This window comes from Egretta garzetta, unplaced genomic scaffold (genome assembly GCF_000687185.1).
Source record: "Egretta garzetta isolate BGI_Z169 unplaced genomic scaffold, ASM68718v1 scaffold413, whole genome shotgun sequence".
Lineage (NCBI taxonomy): Eukaryota > Metazoa > Chordata > Aves > Pelecaniformes > Ardeidae > Egretta > Egretta garzetta.
Window position 1 is genome coordinate 517388 of NW_009259054.1, and position 17781 is coordinate 535168.

General features: G+C 39.1%; 1 protein-coding gene across 1 annotated transcript in view; it reads right to left on the minus strand.

The window, feature by feature from the left end:
- The window catches only part of TRIO (trio Rho guanine nucleotide exchange factor), a 185023-nt gene that overhangs the window by 11847 nt on the left and 155395 nt on the right, over positions 1 to 17781 (minus strand). Inside the window, 14 exon segments of the mRNA XM_009635132.2 lie at positions 68 to 95; positions 445 to 583; positions 1374 to 1621; positions 5854 to 6599; positions 7448 to 7625; positions 8595 to 8786; positions 9708 to 9785; positions 10007 to 10057; positions 10703 to 10795; positions 11466 to 11555; positions 13646 to 13715; positions 14344 to 14447; positions 15995 to 16061; positions 16807 to 16955. Of these exon segments, the coding sequence (XP_009633427.1) occupies positions 68 to 95; positions 445 to 583; positions 1374 to 1621; positions 5854 to 6599; positions 7448 to 7625; positions 8595 to 8786; positions 9708 to 9785; positions 10007 to 10057; positions 10703 to 10795; positions 11466 to 11555; positions 13646 to 13715; positions 14344 to 14447; positions 15995 to 16061; positions 16807 to 16955 (2233 nt within the window).

The window sequence follows — 17781 nt, forward strand, 5'->3', positions numbered from 1 at the left end:
AAACAAAGTAAATCATATTCTAATAAAATTATATGTACTGGGACTTTTAAAAATTAAAGCAACTTACCATCATAAATGTAATTGGGGTTGAGAAGCTGGAAAGGAGAAATTAAAGAATTAATGTCCTTATAACATTGTAAGAAATTAAAGAATGGTAGAAAACAAAGGACAGGGATGGTTCAAAGTTAGCTGTACCCACAAAGATCCAAGAAACATCTCAACACCAGAATTTATGCACCACTCTGCTCTTTCTGCAGTATCCTTATGCTACATCACGCTTGCAGGCTCAAAAATTCTATCTTCCCATTTTCAGATTTGGCAAACACTGTCCATTAAAACCACTGTTGCCTCCAATTCCTTCATGTGAAATGCTGACAGAAGTTACTTTTAAAGAAATCCCAACACAGCTCCTTTTGGAAGCTACTACATCTTTGTAACATTTACCTTTACAGAAACCTTGTTGGCAAGTCCTTCTCGGGATTTGCGGTAACCATTTTCTAGCTTGCCTTCCCTTTTGCCGTCTTTATCTTTTTTCTCAGATTTCTTCCTTAAGCGGAGTGCTGTGTGCCAAGACGTTGACTTCCTGAATACAGAACATTAAACTTTGATCAATTTTTTTCAACTCCAGGTTATGTGTTACACTCTCTAGTCTCAAATGGCATTGGAAAAGTATGTCAAAATGTAATTTCATTGTATTAAAGTATACTGAAATGAAATAAATCAAGTATTCCATAAGGGATGCTATCCTTGTTTAAAACTGTAAGCAAGCCAGTAAGATTAGTCTGCAGTTATTTCTTTAAATCATTGCTGGAATGGTAAACTTTCTGTATGAAAATACAAACTGTCAATCATACTGAGCAATGATCAGTATGAAATCTGTTATCAAATACAGCCTATAGAAGCTTTACTGCTAAGAACTTTGATATAATTTCTCCCATTGCAGATTTGAGAGAGATGTTCCTAGCACAACCAGACATCTTCAATAGATTTGTGGCTCAAAGAGGAGATCTAGGAACACTGAAATCTCATTTCACTTGACACAAACATCTATGACTGTTTTCCTAAACAAAGGTGTCTAGCCTGAGAACTCATTCTATTAAATAAACCAGTAACTATTGTTGCTCTTTAATCAGGTATTATTTCATCACCTTTTCCCAGAAGAGCACTACTACAGCTTTTTAATGAAGAATATGTGCTTCCGGGCTCTTTCTTGCATTTTGAAGTTTGCTAAGGGACCTCTCAGGTACTCATTCTGACTGATGTTAATTTATTTATCAAACATCACATCAGCTTTTGGTTTAGAAGGTTCAAAGCCTTGTCTAAACTGGAAATTTTTCTTCCTCCTTCCCTTCTACACACACCCAGGCACTCACTTGATGGTTCCATCAGGGTTGTCAATGATGACTGCACTGGTATGCCCCAAGACATAGCCGGGAATCCAGCCCTCGGCTGCGGGGCACTGATCAGTGGCGGCTCTGAACACCAAAAACATGTTCTGTTGGTTGCTGGCTAGAATCTGCACGACCTCTCCTTGGTAGACATTTATCTCATCCTCCTTCACTGCCGTGTAATCGTGTGTCACCAGCATGGTGGAGATATTGCTACTGCTGCTACTTTCACTCTGCAAGTGTCAATTCGAAGCACAAAGAGGGGGAGAAAAAAGAATCAAGTTTAAAGTTCATGAAGACGACAGGCTGTTCATGGCCTGCTACATTACAACCATTACCTGCATGATCCACATAAGCTGTAGTCAAAGGAGAGAGCTATGATTTCTCTTTCAGTGCTGCTTGTATCTCTTTATCTTGTGTAAATTAGTTTGATCTTTGAATACCTTAATGTACAGCTGCTGCAGAAATTTATTCCTGTTGCTTTTACTCAAGATTACTTCCCTTAACTGAGAGTCAGTTTATACATAGATCTCAACTGGTCTTCCTTTCAAGCTCAGACACTGGACCTTGCATCTTTATCAGGCAACAAAACTACAACACAGCATGTAGGACAGTTTTTCACGGTCTTACAGGTGCAGTTTCAAAATCATAACAGGTCAAGACTTTACCTTGCAAAGACTGGAAATCCCAACAATGAAAAATACACATAGTCTTTCCTAGCACTATTTGTCAGATCTCAGACACCAGCCTTCTCCACACAAAACACGACAAGGTACAAAAGAACAAAATAAGCTTTTGACAGTGTCTCTCAAAACCTCAAGGCTTGTCCCTGGTTGAATCTGTATGATCAGGCTTGTTCCTTTAAATGCACAGGATGAGGTAAATGACTGGAATAAGAAATTATTCGTTTCTTGGGCAAAATAGGCCCACTGAACTATCAGAATAAAGCTGGAAATATCACTGCTAACTGATTAATGGCTATGATAGCTGAGTATTGTAAGCTGTTTATCATACACTTTCAACGGGTATTCATCAGTGTTGTTCATTTCCTCAGTGAGCATTTGCAGAAAGCTAACTATAGCTGATCAGGTGTACATTAAAAGTCATGCTACTTTTCAAAAGAAAAAACCTTCTCCTGGACACAAATCCCCTGGAGTTTATTACTTTTTAAAAGTAAGACTCATTTTGTCCATTTGCATGCGTTTCTCATATGAAGTTTAATAAATGGAAATGTGAAACCTATTATTAGACTATGCAACATATTCCCTGATATAAGTTATTTCCCTCTTGAAATAAGTTATAACCAAAGTGGATGGCCTATTAATGATATTGCATGAGGCGTGTATGTGTGTGTTCCTCTCTCTTATCTCTGTTCTTACTTCAAACTGTTTCAGTTCACTACCAGTGAGGGCTTACTATTGCTTAGTAGTAGCTGAGTTGAAGAAGGAAATCAGTACCCAGCTGTAGCTGGAGACTACTATGGCATATATAGCATAACCACATGTTAGCACCACGTATGTGCTAGCAGTGAGAGGAAAGCTTGGCACAAAGGATTACACCAGTGTCACCATTTTTTCTCAGAATTGTCAAATACCTCTCCCCTCTCTCTTCTCCTTGAGGGGATATAGCAGGGGTCAGCGGACAGCATGGTACGCTGGGAGCCTGGAAAACCATGTTCTCTTCCAACCTGCTAATGGCCTTGAAAAAAGTCACTCCATCTCTTGGTGCCTGTGATTCCCCATGAGTGTTTTAGCTGGCTAGGCTACTGAGAAACCAAGACATTTGGAAAGGAATAGTCTCAGATTCCTCATTTATAGCATGTGCAGCACATTGATGCTTGGGTTTCCAGTGAGTCTGTAATTTTATTCTATCTAAACTGTTTTATTCAGCTGGGTGAGTCAAGTCCAGTCTCTGTCTTTTTTCCCTATTAGGATGATGAAAGCAAATGCTACCACAGAGAAGGATTGCATCCTGGATTGTACCTCTACTACAGGATATTTATGTTTAACTCCAGATGCTGTATTTCCAGAGGAGAACTCATTTTCTCTGGATTAGAGGACTGTCTGCATGGTCTTTTTTATTAGCAAGCCCCTTCCATGATTCAGGCAAACTGGGAATAGTAGAAACAAAAACCCAGTCTCATTTTCAGTCACTGTTTAAGTTAAGATTACAACTTGCTAGCTTCTTTTAGCTAGATGAAAAACAACTCTATTCAGAGAAAGCTGTTTGGTTTTTTTTAACTCCTTCTGTTAGAGAAGAGAAAGGGAAGGCTGAAGTAGAAAAAGCAACCTAAGCCCCAAACTTTGCCCCACACACTGTTCCTGAACTTACTGTTTCTTAGCATGCAGCAAAATTTGTATAACTGCAGGGCTGACCTTCCTGTAACATAACATCTCTTTTTAGTAGTGAAGTCTCGAAGGATCATATTAAACTCTGAATATTTCTTATTTTCAACAACATCAAATAAGTCTGTTAAACAAACAAGTGTCTGGTAACTACTAAGTGAAAAACATTCTGGTGAATGTGGTTATATCAGAATTTCTTCTCACCACAGAGAGACAGCCTTTTCTTTTGCCTTGCAAGGAAGTAATTATTCTCACACAGTTAATGTTTTTCTACTGCAAGTTCTGTTGGTCATCACTGACCTCAATTATGGGATTAGAGGAGGATTTACAATCAAAACATAAAAAATTCCTCCCGTACTCCTGAAATACTAGCAAATCCAATTACTTTTTCTTCTTCTTAGAACTAACTTTTCCATAAGTAACCAACCTTAACCATATATGCATGTAAATACACACACACAAATGGTTAAATCAAAATAAACTTCACAACCCATTTTCTCTAGCCTGTTGAATATAGCATGAAATCCTGCTAAAGTATAGTCTAGAAATGAGGTTATAAATGAAGAATTATGACCCATCTCAATTACCAAACTAAAGGAAACACAGTTGTGAAGCAGAAGGCGTGCATTCAGATTTTACGCTTTACAGCAAGATAAAAAACAAGCAATGGCGTCTTTGCCAAGATAGTATCAAAATTCAAATGTTTTGAAAACTCAGAGCCATCCTGTCTCTCTTTCTCTTTCTTTAACGGAACAACAACAATTAATACTATGCAAGTCTTCTCTGCATATAAAAAGTACCACCATCTTGATTCACATGCTGTGCAGTAATTGCAAAATACTCCAATTTTTCCAGTTATTTTATATCATCATCACGTTTTGCTACACTGAAGATAAACACAAGACAGAGCTAAATCAAATTAAAAGCTTAAATAAGATCAGGATAAAAAAACGATACATGCAAAGCATAATTTTTTCTTCTGAAGCTATTATAAAAGTAAGTGTAAGAACTAATAAGTCAAGAAAGCTCTGTGTTAAACAGTTCTATAAAGAAATGCATGCATTAAAAAAGGTCTGGCAAGTTAGGTGATCTGCAAAATTGGTATTGCATACAAATTGTGAGAGAGTGGAAAAACAAACATTTGTGAACACAACACTTAGAGAAAAATCAAATGTGAGTTTAGAAAGAAAGGCACCATTAGCCTGCCTACCACATCCATGGCAAGTGCCTTGAAATTTTTGCTTTATATTCGCACATGCCCCTGTGATTGCTGTGTTGCATTTCTTGGTGGACGTTACTAGAGAGAATGTGGATTCTGTTGACACCCCGGCTTTCCGCACAAACATACCAAGCGCATACTAAAAAGTTGAATCTCCAGATGCCCTAAACCAGTTCTTCTTACAAAGCAGAAAAGACAAGTAAGTGGAGCAGCTATTTGTTTTGGTTGTAGTAGAAGGAGGATTATTTTAGCTAGGTTTTGTTGGCCTGTTTTGATTGCAGGAAGCTTCCTTGACCAGACACAGGATTTAAAAAGTGAATGTTGTACATCAACTAACGCTGAGAGGGGGAAAAAATAAATTAATAAAAAATAAAAATCAAGCAGCCCAGGGAACATACTGTAGATGTCTCCACGAAGTTAAAACTCAACAGGACAATGGTGGCGGATTTGTGCGTGAAAGGGAAAAAAAGCCCCAAGGCAATCTGCCAAAATCTTGAAGTCAGATTTAAGTGCCAGCCGCAATGCATAACCCAAGGTGCTCTGGCTGCCACGCTTCAGCATGTTAATTATGTGCCTTCAAATTAGAGACGAAAAAAGCAAGGAGAGCAAGTTAGTAAGTATCAGCCTAGTGATCTATGTTTTCAGCAAAGGCAGAAGTTGCACCTAATGTTAGCAGTTGCTTTTGTGTCTGTATACATATCTGTGTTTGTATGTATACATACACAGAGAGGTAGGTAATTTTGTTTTTTTAATGTGCAGAAGATACTTGAACAGTTGATTATTTCAGAGCAGTACAGCACTGGAGAGCCAGAAGTTAGTACGGAGAGTGATGGTAACGCACAGAAAGGGAGCATGGGAAGGTTTTAGAAGAGCTCGCAGGACAGAGGTGCTCCGCTCTTACCCCATTACTCTGGGTGGAGTGAACTGACTGCTCGCTGGTCGAGGAGCATGTGCTCATGCGGTCTGTGTCCTTGCTGTGTGAAGAGTGGTCATTGTCCCCAGGGAAAGTGAAGGAGCCAGGGCGGCTGGCAGGGGATGCTGGGATGGAGCTCCAAAAGGAGCCCTTCTGCAGGGGGCTGCTGGGTGGAAAGGTTTCTTTGCCAAAAGGAGAAGGGAAAGTCGTGGAGAGAGGAGAGTTCATTGGTGAGATGGCTCCTGGCCTTGGCTTCCCAAGCGTCAGTGATCCTATGCTGTTTCTTGAGCGACTGTCCTCTGAGCTTCCACGTGAGTCTTTCTGGGCTCCGTCAGCTGAGCCAGAAATGTTTCCTGCTGTCTTCCTGGGACTTTCAATAACTTTCATCTTGGGAATCTGCTCAGCTTCTCTCTGAGGACCGTCCGGTTCTGCATTGGGAGGGTGCCTGTCTGGCTGGCTCAGGCCAGTTTCTAAGGAGGGGTTGTAGTGTGGCAGGGAGAGATTGTGAATGGACATACCTGACATCTTGTCTGCCTCTGCTTGGGCCGAGGCTGCAGAGGAGACCAGGACTGGGGAATGGTGTCTGACAGGCTGGGGGATCCGGGATGGCCGGCTACGGCTGGAGCTGGGGATGCCACTACAGCTGCTGGGGCCGCTGCTGTTACCGCTGCTGCTCCCGCTGCCGCCTCCACCACTGCTGTGGTTCCTCTGGTACTCGATTGGGGACGTCAAGGCTGCAATGGGGACGGGAGGGGAGGCGATCAGGAAAAGGAGGACAGGAAAGGGAACAGGAACAATTTAAACCAGACATGTTTACTGGCAAAAGGGGGGTGCTGTTCAAATACAGTAAAATCCCTTAGCAATGCTGGTCACGCCCGTGGACCTCAAGTTACTTTTCTACATCACACCTTCACGACCTGTTGTATGTACCTCTATTAAAGATGAAAATTCTGAAACCAGGGAGAAATGTTTTCCTTTAGGATCACATTGTCAGTCAGCAGCCAAGCTGGCAAGAAAACAGGCGTGACTCTGAATTCTCAGTTCATCGTTCCATCCATTACAACTCGTTAAAAAAAAGCTAGACTGGGGCAACAACCAATGGATATAAAAATACAGCTAGAACTTTCTAGTGTCACAGCAGACACTACTGTCTTCTACTTTTCTCCCACAGAATCTGAGTGTTGTTGCCAGAGTAAGATGTGACAACAATGGCCACCAAAATAACACAAGCAAAACATACTCTGAAGAGATGCTTAAAATTCCACTTGGATTTAGCCTTTAAAGGCTTGTATTTGATTAGAAGGGGTACACAAGCTCTCCACCTCAACGGATGGTGCCAATCTTGATTCACTCCTACAAAACATTTGGAAAATTTCACCAAGAGAACACCATGTAAATTCCGACTACCATTCTTACAATAAATGCTAGCATCTGTTCTGAAGCATAAATGTGGCACATATCCCCCAACTGTTCTGTATTAGCTCAGGAAAAAGGAAACTTGCAAAACATTTCAAAGCCAAGAAACAACAGATGAGAGAGAAGTTATTCAATTATGAACTTTCAGTGAGATGAAATCATTTACCATTTAAAAAGTTGCGCTGGTTTTCCAAAATTTGGTTAATTTCATGGATCCATAACTGGCGGACTCCTGGACTAGCAGAATGCAAAATAAAGGTCTCCGTGACATCGCCCGTTCTTGATGTTAGTGCAAATTTACATGGATCGCTGTCCACATTTTCCTCCAGGGAAAGGCAACTCACCTTCATTAAAAAAAAAAAAAAAAAAAAAAAATTCTTTATTCATGTATTTTATGAGAAACATACTTCTAAAATCTCTTACTTAAGAGCTCAGAGTCAGATCTTCAAATGCTGACCATCCTTTCCTGCAGTAAAATAATACCATGAAATGAAGGATTACAGTAAACTAAGGATAAGTGTACAGTTTACTGACACACTGTACCCAAACAATCTCCAACTGGTCAGTAGGGGCCAATGTTCTCCATTGGCCCTTGCTCTCCCTTCGTGTTATTTAAAATGCTGAGGATGCTGTGGAGCTCTACCATGGCCCACACTGAAGGCTTCTGCTGCAAAGACAGCAATGCCTTGGAACAGGCTGTCCAGGCAGCACTGAACAGGATGCTCAGCTGGCAGGCAGAGCACCGAGGCTAATGAACAGAAATTGGGTCCATGCAAAACACTTCACCAGGAGGGATGACGGGCATTAATATCAACAGTTTTTGTTTCAGAGAAGGCTTGAAGTGGGAGCAAACACTTTTTGGTTGAGGGATTTGCTTGTAGAAGAGCTGACATGTCTAAGAAGGTGGCACTACTTACAGATGTTAGCTATACATTTGGACTGATTTCATCTGAAACTCAAAAGAAGGGACACATAAAAAGTTAGTATCTTTATTTGCAATGCCTTTGCAATGTGGTGTACACACAGCACAGAGCTGAAGACTAAACTCTTTGTGAATGCTTTTCCAGCTTTGTACAAGGACACTGGTTTTGGTATGGTTCACATGGAAAGCATCAGAGTGCTGGGTCCATAGATTTGAATTTATCATCAGAGCAAGCACGAATTTGGTAGGAAGTAATTTCAGGAAATGACTGACACCTGACTGTGCATTATGACTGCACATCTAGATGTCACTAGTGACTCCACACTGAATCAAAACTGTTACCTTAGTGGAGTTTGTGTAGGGGATGCAAAGACTCACACACAACAGTTACCTTGATACTGTTTTTAAACAAGAATCCGGGCATGGAGAAACCTTTCTTTTTATCTAGCAGCTCACTGAAAATGACAATCTGCTCAAACAGGAAGACCCGTCTCTCCTTGCAGCGTGGCAGAAGTCCCGTGTCCTGGTCTGTAACCAAGAATGTGTCCTGGAGCAGGAGCTTACCCTGGGCTACAATTTTACCCTAAACACAGAGGCAAGCAGAAACATATTTAGTGCAGTTCTTAATTTCTTTCCCCACTCAATCTTTTTGAGCAGATGCTCACGCCAAAATAGCTTTGTATATTTTCCAATTTCTGAATGTCACTGACATTTATATATCCATTGATCCTCTTATACACAAGACATTCTTATGCTCTTTCTCAAAAACACAAACACCATCAAGAAAAAAAACAACAACAAACTAAAAGTCCACCCCACCCTTTTCAATTGATACTGCAGTTTGAGGCTTAGTAACACTGAGGCCTTCATCTCTCTAGTCTCAATAACTCCTTCCTTGCCACCCCCACCACAGTAATTCATAAATTCTTCTATTGTCTTCCAGGGTGCTGAGAAGGGGAAGAATTCAAGTTCATACCTGCATCACAGAGGAGAAAGGGCTTTGCAAATAGCGCATGTGACTGTAGCCTGGCTGACGCATACTGCTTCAATAGCCAATTTCCATCTCAGACTAGAGATGGACTAGACTAGTCCATCTAGACTCAGAAAAACAAGGAGAAGGGCTACAGTTGCCTCAGGAACTTTATTGACCTTAGCAACTCCTCCTTTGCCTACACTGCTGAGGTCAGGTCTGCTCACCTGCTGGCAACCGATTACTTCACTATTTTGCAAGTCATCAGTCAATAAGGCAAATGAGTAACACCAGTGCTTCCTAGATTTTGCAGAAGGACTTACCTAGTGTGACTGACATAACAGGTGAAGCTTCCCAAGAAGTGGTTCTTGGCAGGGCTAAGACTTGATTTTTCATTCACTGCTTTTTGTACCAGCTAACCAGATAGTGAGAGAGCACTCTACCTCATTTCTCCCCCCAACTCTCACCACAACATTAATGGTTAATTTCTGGAGAACCTGACAAAAACTCTAAGCAAAACCGCAGCCAACTTACATCAAATCCTTGCAGGCGGCCAACATTCATCATGTCATTACACCGTTTTGGTACTATACACATGACCTCTACAGCTCTCTGTTCAAGACAAATAAAAAGTCAAAGCTTTATTTTCCAAATGAGTTAGCAGGATAAAATTTTGTTTCATTTGCTATGGTTTCTTTAGAACAGAAATGCAAAATGTAAACACTTATCATAATCACATTCTCAAGAGTATCAGAAAAGGAAAGCAACTCTATGTCAAAACACGTAGAAATTTAAAGAACATGCAAATCACTAAGAGAAAAGGTCTCAAGTACCTCTAGTTCCGTTGTGTCAAGGTTAGCTTTTTTAGAATATTTGAGGAAGTCCTGAAAAAGGAAAAAAACAATGAGTTCTTTGTTCATTAATCAACGAGAAATCTTAGAAAATCTGCATTTGCTATCCTCTGTCCAAGAATGACAGACCGCAGAAGACACAGAGAAAAATTTTCTTTTTAAAGCTTCTTGCTGCAGTGCTTCCCCCTCTTATCTTTTAAGATTGATTCACTACTTTTGATTTAGATCATATAAGAAAATGTATTAAGGCAATGACCTCTGTGATACACAGGGTTGTTTTTCAGTAAACATGTATTTATGTGGTATTAAAATGGTTGCAGATGTAGTTGGAAAAGTTGGGATGAGTCCCAACAACTCATACCACATTTACATCTGAAAACAGTTGGGAGATCTCTGTCCCCTTCATATGACATTGGTACAAGTTCTAAACACTTCCATGTCACTGACTGAAGTTCATTTGGTCTTAAACTGTTAAAAAACAAAAAAAGCGAAATTCTGCCCAAGCTGTTCACTGCAATTTTTATAACTATCCGAATACGCTCAGAAATTAATCATATTACATTCCTTACAAATTTGAGTTCTGTTTGGGAGGAGGGTGGAAAAGTATCAGCAATATTTAAAAAATAAAACACATCTTTTACTGCATATATTAAATCATTCATCTCAACATCACTTTACCTTTAGTAACAGCTGGTATTTCATAATTCTCTGCACAGGTTTTATTAGCAAGTCTGTGAGCTGAAGTCTGTGGCCCAGGCGTTGCTTTAGATCCTGATGGTTGTAAAACAATTTTTTTTTTTTTGTTCATTCAATTAGAAACAATTTTGTTCTGTTTTGTTGAGTTAGAAACACAGCAGGATGTATCGTTATTAGTGGCTATCAGAGCAGAAATTGGCAAAATTCAGAGCAGGACCTAATCTTCAGTTAGCAAAAACTAACAAGAGTCCTTCACCTTACCTCTATAAGCTTTGTTTCCAAAACATTCCCCCCTCCAAGCATCTTCCACATCTTTTTTTGAAAAGATTGTATAGTGAAATGTAATTTTTCAATCACAGGTTGTATATAGCCTGTTTTCAAAGTGTTCTTTGCTCATCCAGAATTGCCACTGGATGAGCAAAGATATTATTAAAAAATATATGAGCATCATATATTATATGATTGCCATCATATAATATACACTGTTCACTGCCTGGGCTAGTGCTACTAAGGATGAGACTCTACGGATTAATTAACATCTTATACCTAAACATTAGTTTTCTTCCCCTAGAGATTAATACATCTCTAGAAGCCTGTATCAGACTTGAGAAAGCAGAAGTGGCAAGAAATTATAATTTAAAACAGTAACAATGATATGTGCTTTTTTTTTTTACCAACAGATCTGATACTGCTTATGATTTCTACACACCCTCCACCTTCCATATATTCTGTTTCAGAAACTTACCTCAAAAAATGTATCAATGTATTCTGAAACAATGTGCTCAGACTTTGGTTTGTTTTGGCAGTAAACTATGTACATGTGCAACCTTCTCTCCTAGAAGAACAAAGATACAGAATGATAGATGATCATCAAGAAAAAGGCATGCCAGATTGAAATGGAATATTATTTTAAGAAGTACAGCTGTTTGAAAGTACGAATTTAAAAAGGTCCTTTTGAGGAGAAGCAGCAGCTACATATGTTGAAATTACAGACCTGAAAACACATTTATTTGGGAATATAATGATAATTTAGAAAGGCAACACAAGTCAGAAAATTGCCACAGTTATAAAGACTCCTTAACAACAGGTGTTTAGAGACGATAGCTCAGCAGGTCCCAAAATAAAATTAAGTAGACAAATGGTTATCTTCTTCTTTTAGCAAAAGCAATGGATGGAACCTTTGAAGTATCATAATTTTTATTTTATTTTAATAATCTGATTATTATTCTAATATATTAGAACAACAGCCTCCTCCTGTTTAGCTGTACAGAGCAGTTAGGAGAAATCTCTCAGTAGTCTATTTAGTGTTGCAGTTTGAGTGGAGCCATAGGTGATGTAGCATGGTAATGGTGGTGTTAGTATTTTTTAACTCTGATTCTGTATTTTGTGCATGTGCTCTTCACACAAGGCAGCAAAGAAAAAGAGAGTGTAACTTCAGCCTTTAAAGATCCATTCTTGATTACCAACCCTGCTGGTTAAGAAACACAGACATACCATATGCATCTATTACCTACTCCAAAATCTTCCTTATCATTTTGCTAGGATTGGTTTTGCCATTAGAGGCTTTTCTGCTCACAGACTTATGGAGTACTGGCCAGAGAAGACAAACGGAAAGCAAAAAAGGAAGAAATAAGATGGGAGATGGAAAAGGACACAGAACATAGATTAAGAGCAGGAACTGAAGTGTCATGTTCTAGCTGATAGTCAGGGTTTTGCTAGAGGATGTTATAATAGCATCACAGCTTGCCTTTCCATCTGCAGTGGTAAGGGTGCCTTTCAAAGACAACTCGGTTACAAATATACCAGGGGAAAGTAAAACAGCGATCAGAAATGGAGAGTCACTCCCTTCAGGTTTCCCATTTTACCAGTGCCAGAATTCTCCCCTCTTCCCATGGCTGGTTTTTCTTTGTTTGTGTTTTTTTTTTGTTTTTAAATAATAATAATCCCTCAGAAATAAAACAACTCATTCCTCATCATTAGTCCAGAAATTAGGCCTGGCTTCCAATGTTACTGTTCCATTAATGTTTGGTTCTGTGCTCTTTTGCTACCCTAGTATTGACTTCAAACACTGGCCACAGGGAAAATCTGAAACCCATTAAATATGCTTCAATCCAGTCTGTCTTCAGCCTTTGCACACTTGTGCAAATGATCATATTTAGCAGGTTTCCCTTCTGCTGTCTTGCATGATTTGGAGTACCTGAGACCTCACCTCAAACAGATACTAAATTGTATTTCTACACAAAGAGCCACCAAAATGACTGATTAGTGGCATGTCTGAGGTATCTTCAATTTTGATACCTAGTTTCTAGATAACTAGTGCATCTGATTTCCTTCTGCAGTGTTATAATACCCAGATGTATCACACGGTCATTCCTTTTAATAAATAAACGAAAAGTGGAAAAGCAGGGACTTGTATAAAGCTATAAAGGGTACTGTGTTGGACTGAAATTAAACATCATGAATTTCTGGCACTCCCAGTTCCTTCCCCAAGTGAAGAGGAAGGAACCTTGGCTACTGCTGTGATTCTCAGAAAGGGAAAGGATACAGAACTAGAACATGCTAAAACCAGTAAGAAGAATGAGATACTTTCCTATTTTTTGGTTCCTATGCTCCATGGTACTGCATGGATTCCTGGGATTAGAAGATAGGTCTATCTGGTCATACAAAATTACAATTTCCTTGCACAGAACTGGAACTGAATTGATAAACAGGGCCCACATTCATATTTCCTCTCCAAAGGAAGATACTGGGAACAGAAACTGGATTATTAGTCTATTTATAAGCTCTTACAACCTCACCTCTTACAGTGAGGAATATTTTACAACACTTTCTTAACTGTGTTGTACCATAGATAAATCCCTAATAATGAAATGTGTTGGTCAGTAGCAGGAATAGGGGTTTGCCAAAGGAAACATTTGCACTTACATGCTTAACAAACAGGGATCCCAGCTTTTCTGGATCTTCAAGGCACTTCTCCAACTCTCCTAAAAAGAAGCTGAACATAAACAGAATAAACATTTTTTTCTGATAGCACGCACTCTAGCAACAGGTGATCACAAGGCAAAGTGGTCTGACTTGCAAGGTCCACTTTGTGTCCCCTATCAGTAGCTTGGATATTAATGTGCGTCCAAAATGACAAAGTTAATGGTGTAATATTTTAATATAGATTTCTAAAAGGACACTCTTGAATCCGTGTCAAGATGAAAAAATAATGGTGTTCATTAATAAAGTTCTTTAGTTTCATATAGTGATTGAAACTTTTTCCCCTTCCTAGTTTGAGTGCCTGAGGTGCTCATATTGCCATGCTAACCCCTAACAAATTCTTCAGACTGTATTCTTAGAGAAAATATTTTTGAAAACAAAGCCTCAAACAACAATACAAGCTTCTGTACATAATACTATCTGTACTATAGACTCTCAGTTGAAGCACTTGGTATATATAAGCATCCTTGTTTAAAGCCAACCTTCATACCAACCTCTGTAAGTATCTACAACTCAAACCACAAGACTAACTGTATTTACCTTGCATCTGAATATTTGAGGGAAAAAAAGACTTTCTTAAAGTCGATCTAGTATTTTTTAGGTAGAATTGTTCAGCGGGTAGTTTTCAAGTTAATACGTACTCTCTGTGCCAGTCATAAATCTGGTGAATGTTTCCAAACACAATCTTGTCTTTGCCTTTCATGTCATCAGGTACGCCATCTTCTTTCATAAGTGCCATATAACCCTGCAACAGTCCAAGGAAGTTCAATGTGAACATTTTAACTTAAAAAAAAGTGAGTTGCCTTTTAATCCCCCTTTTCCCAGACGCTTTCCAAATTGCCCATGACAACAGCTTGCCTGGGACACAAAAACAAACCAAAAAAAGGCGCTATAACATAGCATAACATCGAGCATAGACACAAAATATCACAAACTGCCTAGAGCTTGTCTGCACAACGCTGCCCAGGGCTAGAAAGATGAATTCACTCTAGCTAATTTAGCCTGAGTGAACGGGCTCAAAGCAGAGGGAAAAATTCTACAGTCGTTCTTGTCTGAAGCAGCTGCAATGCTTTGCCACGTAGGGCTGTTACCAAGTACAAGTCAGAGCCACTGAACTGGCTTCTGCACTCCTTTGCTCAGCATTTCTTATTTCAGCCATCCACACTGACCCAACACCAAAAGCGTGCTGGGGAAGAAAGCAGCTGCGCTGCATATGGGACTGCAACTACTGCTGGCGGTATGAGCTAAACAGACACAAAAAAACCTGAACATCGATTCTATCAGCAAGCATTCTGGCTGCAATAAAGTTCCTTTTACATTTTTCCATAGTCCTGTCTTCTCTTTTTTGGTGTATATAAACACTCGTCTCACTGTGCAATTCTATCACATAGAGCTGGGAGTGTTTTTATAGAATCATAGAATCACTTTGGTTGGAAAAGAGCTTTGAGAGCATCGAGTCCAACCTTTAACCTAACCCTGCCATTATATTTTGCAATATTCATGCAACTCTATTCCTTCTATTTTTTTCCTAATACTTCTATTTCTAATTAGCCAGCTCTGGTTTTAGTTCACAAAGTTTATGTTTTTATGTCTAGCGTTTTCATCAGGAATTATTTTGTTAGTTACAAAAATACATCTGTTCATAGCCGTCCAATGCACCCTTTAAATACTGTAAAAAGACTCACAATGCTGGTCTTTCTTTCCCTCCCTCCTTTTAAAACAGAGTTTTTAGGATTTGAACCTTGTTAGGCTGAAATTCACTGTTGTGCTCATTCTCTCTACTCTTCCAAATGCATTTTGTGGGTTGCTGAAGACTGAAGAGAGATGTGTGATGCTATTTTATTTTACAGAAGGGGAAGCTAGGGAGTCTAAGAGAAGCCTAGCAGTAGGAAAGCAAGTTTTTCAAATCTAGGATTGTTCCTCTACCTGCCGAGTTACAATGCTTGTTTTTTAATTTAGTTGTGCTAAATAAAACCATCAAGTCTAAGATACTGTTAGGCCAGAGGTAGTTATCTTAAAAAAAATTACTAACAACGTTCCTCAGAAGACTAACGAGGTGCACCCAATAGCAGGAGAAAAAAAAAAGGAATGAGATCTGATGCAATATTTCTAATACATTAAAAGCCTGCAGGAGGGAAAACTCAGAATGCAAACATGCACATTTTCAGTTTCTTCCTGTGCTTTGTTTAGAAAAAGCTGTGAGTTTTGAGCTACACAGCTGTTTGGTAACACATGAAAAAAACCCCCCACAAACAACAAAAAGAAAAAACAAGAGAATGCAAACCATCATACCTCAACTACGTAGCCAAGATCTCGTACATAATCTCGCTCTGTCTCCACTAATTCCTGTAAGACATAGCTACAATGGAAAGAAAATGGTGAACACACATTTCATTACAAAAATAAAACAGATTCTTGAAGAGGATTAATGGCATACAGCTTTTCAGACATTCGTAGTCACATATGTTTGATAAGCAGAGCTGAAATGGAAGAATTAATGCACATTCTTTCTGAGCAAGATGTTGCTTGGACTTTGGAACCAGAGCAGGCTTAATTCTGTTTATCTAAAGCCAAATGTTTTCTTAAATGTGTCATTAAAATTAAACATTTAACTATTGTTTAAAATAAAATGCTATTATGTCTCTGGTCTGGAGACCCTTAAATATATGAACTGTTATTTTTACCCACAGATTTAAATAATTTTGAAACGAGGAATGTTTTTGTTCTACCATGGTAACAGTTTACTGTTACATAAAGAAATTAAGTGTGCTGTGGAACAGAACAAGGGGAATGACCAGTTTTTTGAGGCCTAATCACCCTCTAAACATTTAAAGATCAGCATCTACCTGCATAACTGAGACTGCCTTGTGACAAAAATCAAACACAGGTATAACTAAAATTAAAAATCACAGGAAATTGAAACTGTGCCTGTTTAAGAATTATTTTTTTTTTTTTGCATAATGTGACTGCATATTTGACACCTACCTAACACAAGTCCTCCCCCTTCCAGATTAACAGTTTCTGCTGCCAGTTCAAAATGGACATTTTAAAAACGTTTATCTCTTCAAAACATTGTCAAAAAAGGATTGAAAATGTGGTCTTACTGTCGTCTTTTTAAGGAGCTGGATTTCCTTTCTTCCATCTCATCGATGGGTGATGATGAGGAGAGAAGGGAGTTATCTGATGGGTTGAAGGATGGACTGCTGCTGTCACCTTGATCTACCAACAAGGAACTTGGACGGTCCTCCAGGGCCTGAGAAGGTGTTCAAGACAGACAGCAACAATGATTTATCTCCCCTTTATTCACAAGACACATTTACCTGCAGCTGCAGATGGAAACCTATAGGAAATCAGTTACTGCAATATATCTTGGGAAAGGTGGCCTCAAGCTCCTAGGAAACCAACCAACAACTTGGCTTTCCAGGACAGATAATCTAATGTTATAGAAGCACATCTGAGATACATCAGTCTTTCCCTCACAGGAAAAGAAAGGAATTCAGTTGATTTAACCAGCAAGAGATAAAAATCAGACTATCCTGCTCAGGGAGTAAGTATTTCTACGGTGGAAGCTACACAGATGTGTGCTTGCTTCCAGGGATTAAATTATATTTGTCATACTTCAGTTCTGGCATATGCAAGTTACTTTCAATAATAAATAGGACATCTTTAAAGGAGATTATTTGGATGTTACATCTTTTATTACAACAGAACTGGCATTCTTTGTCAGACATTTTGTTTATCATATTAACTAGCCAAAACACTGACTCGGTGAAGAAAGTAATGACTTCTACAGCCAGGGTTGCTTTTGAGCTTCATGACAGTTCATGTCCTAGGGAAGATTCCCTATCTCTTCCACCAGATACACTGTGTGCCTTGCATGGATTCCGCAGTCTTCTGTTTGTACAAAAGATGGAGAAGCCATAGGAGAAATAATACAAACAAGCTTCTGTGAAGTATTTATGGGACTACTTTAATTCAAGCCCATAATCTTGGATCAAGCTACAGTTAGTATCACTTTTTCCTGAAAGTGATACAGGCTTTAATGCAAGACACATTTACTTCACCAGGGAGGGGTTCAG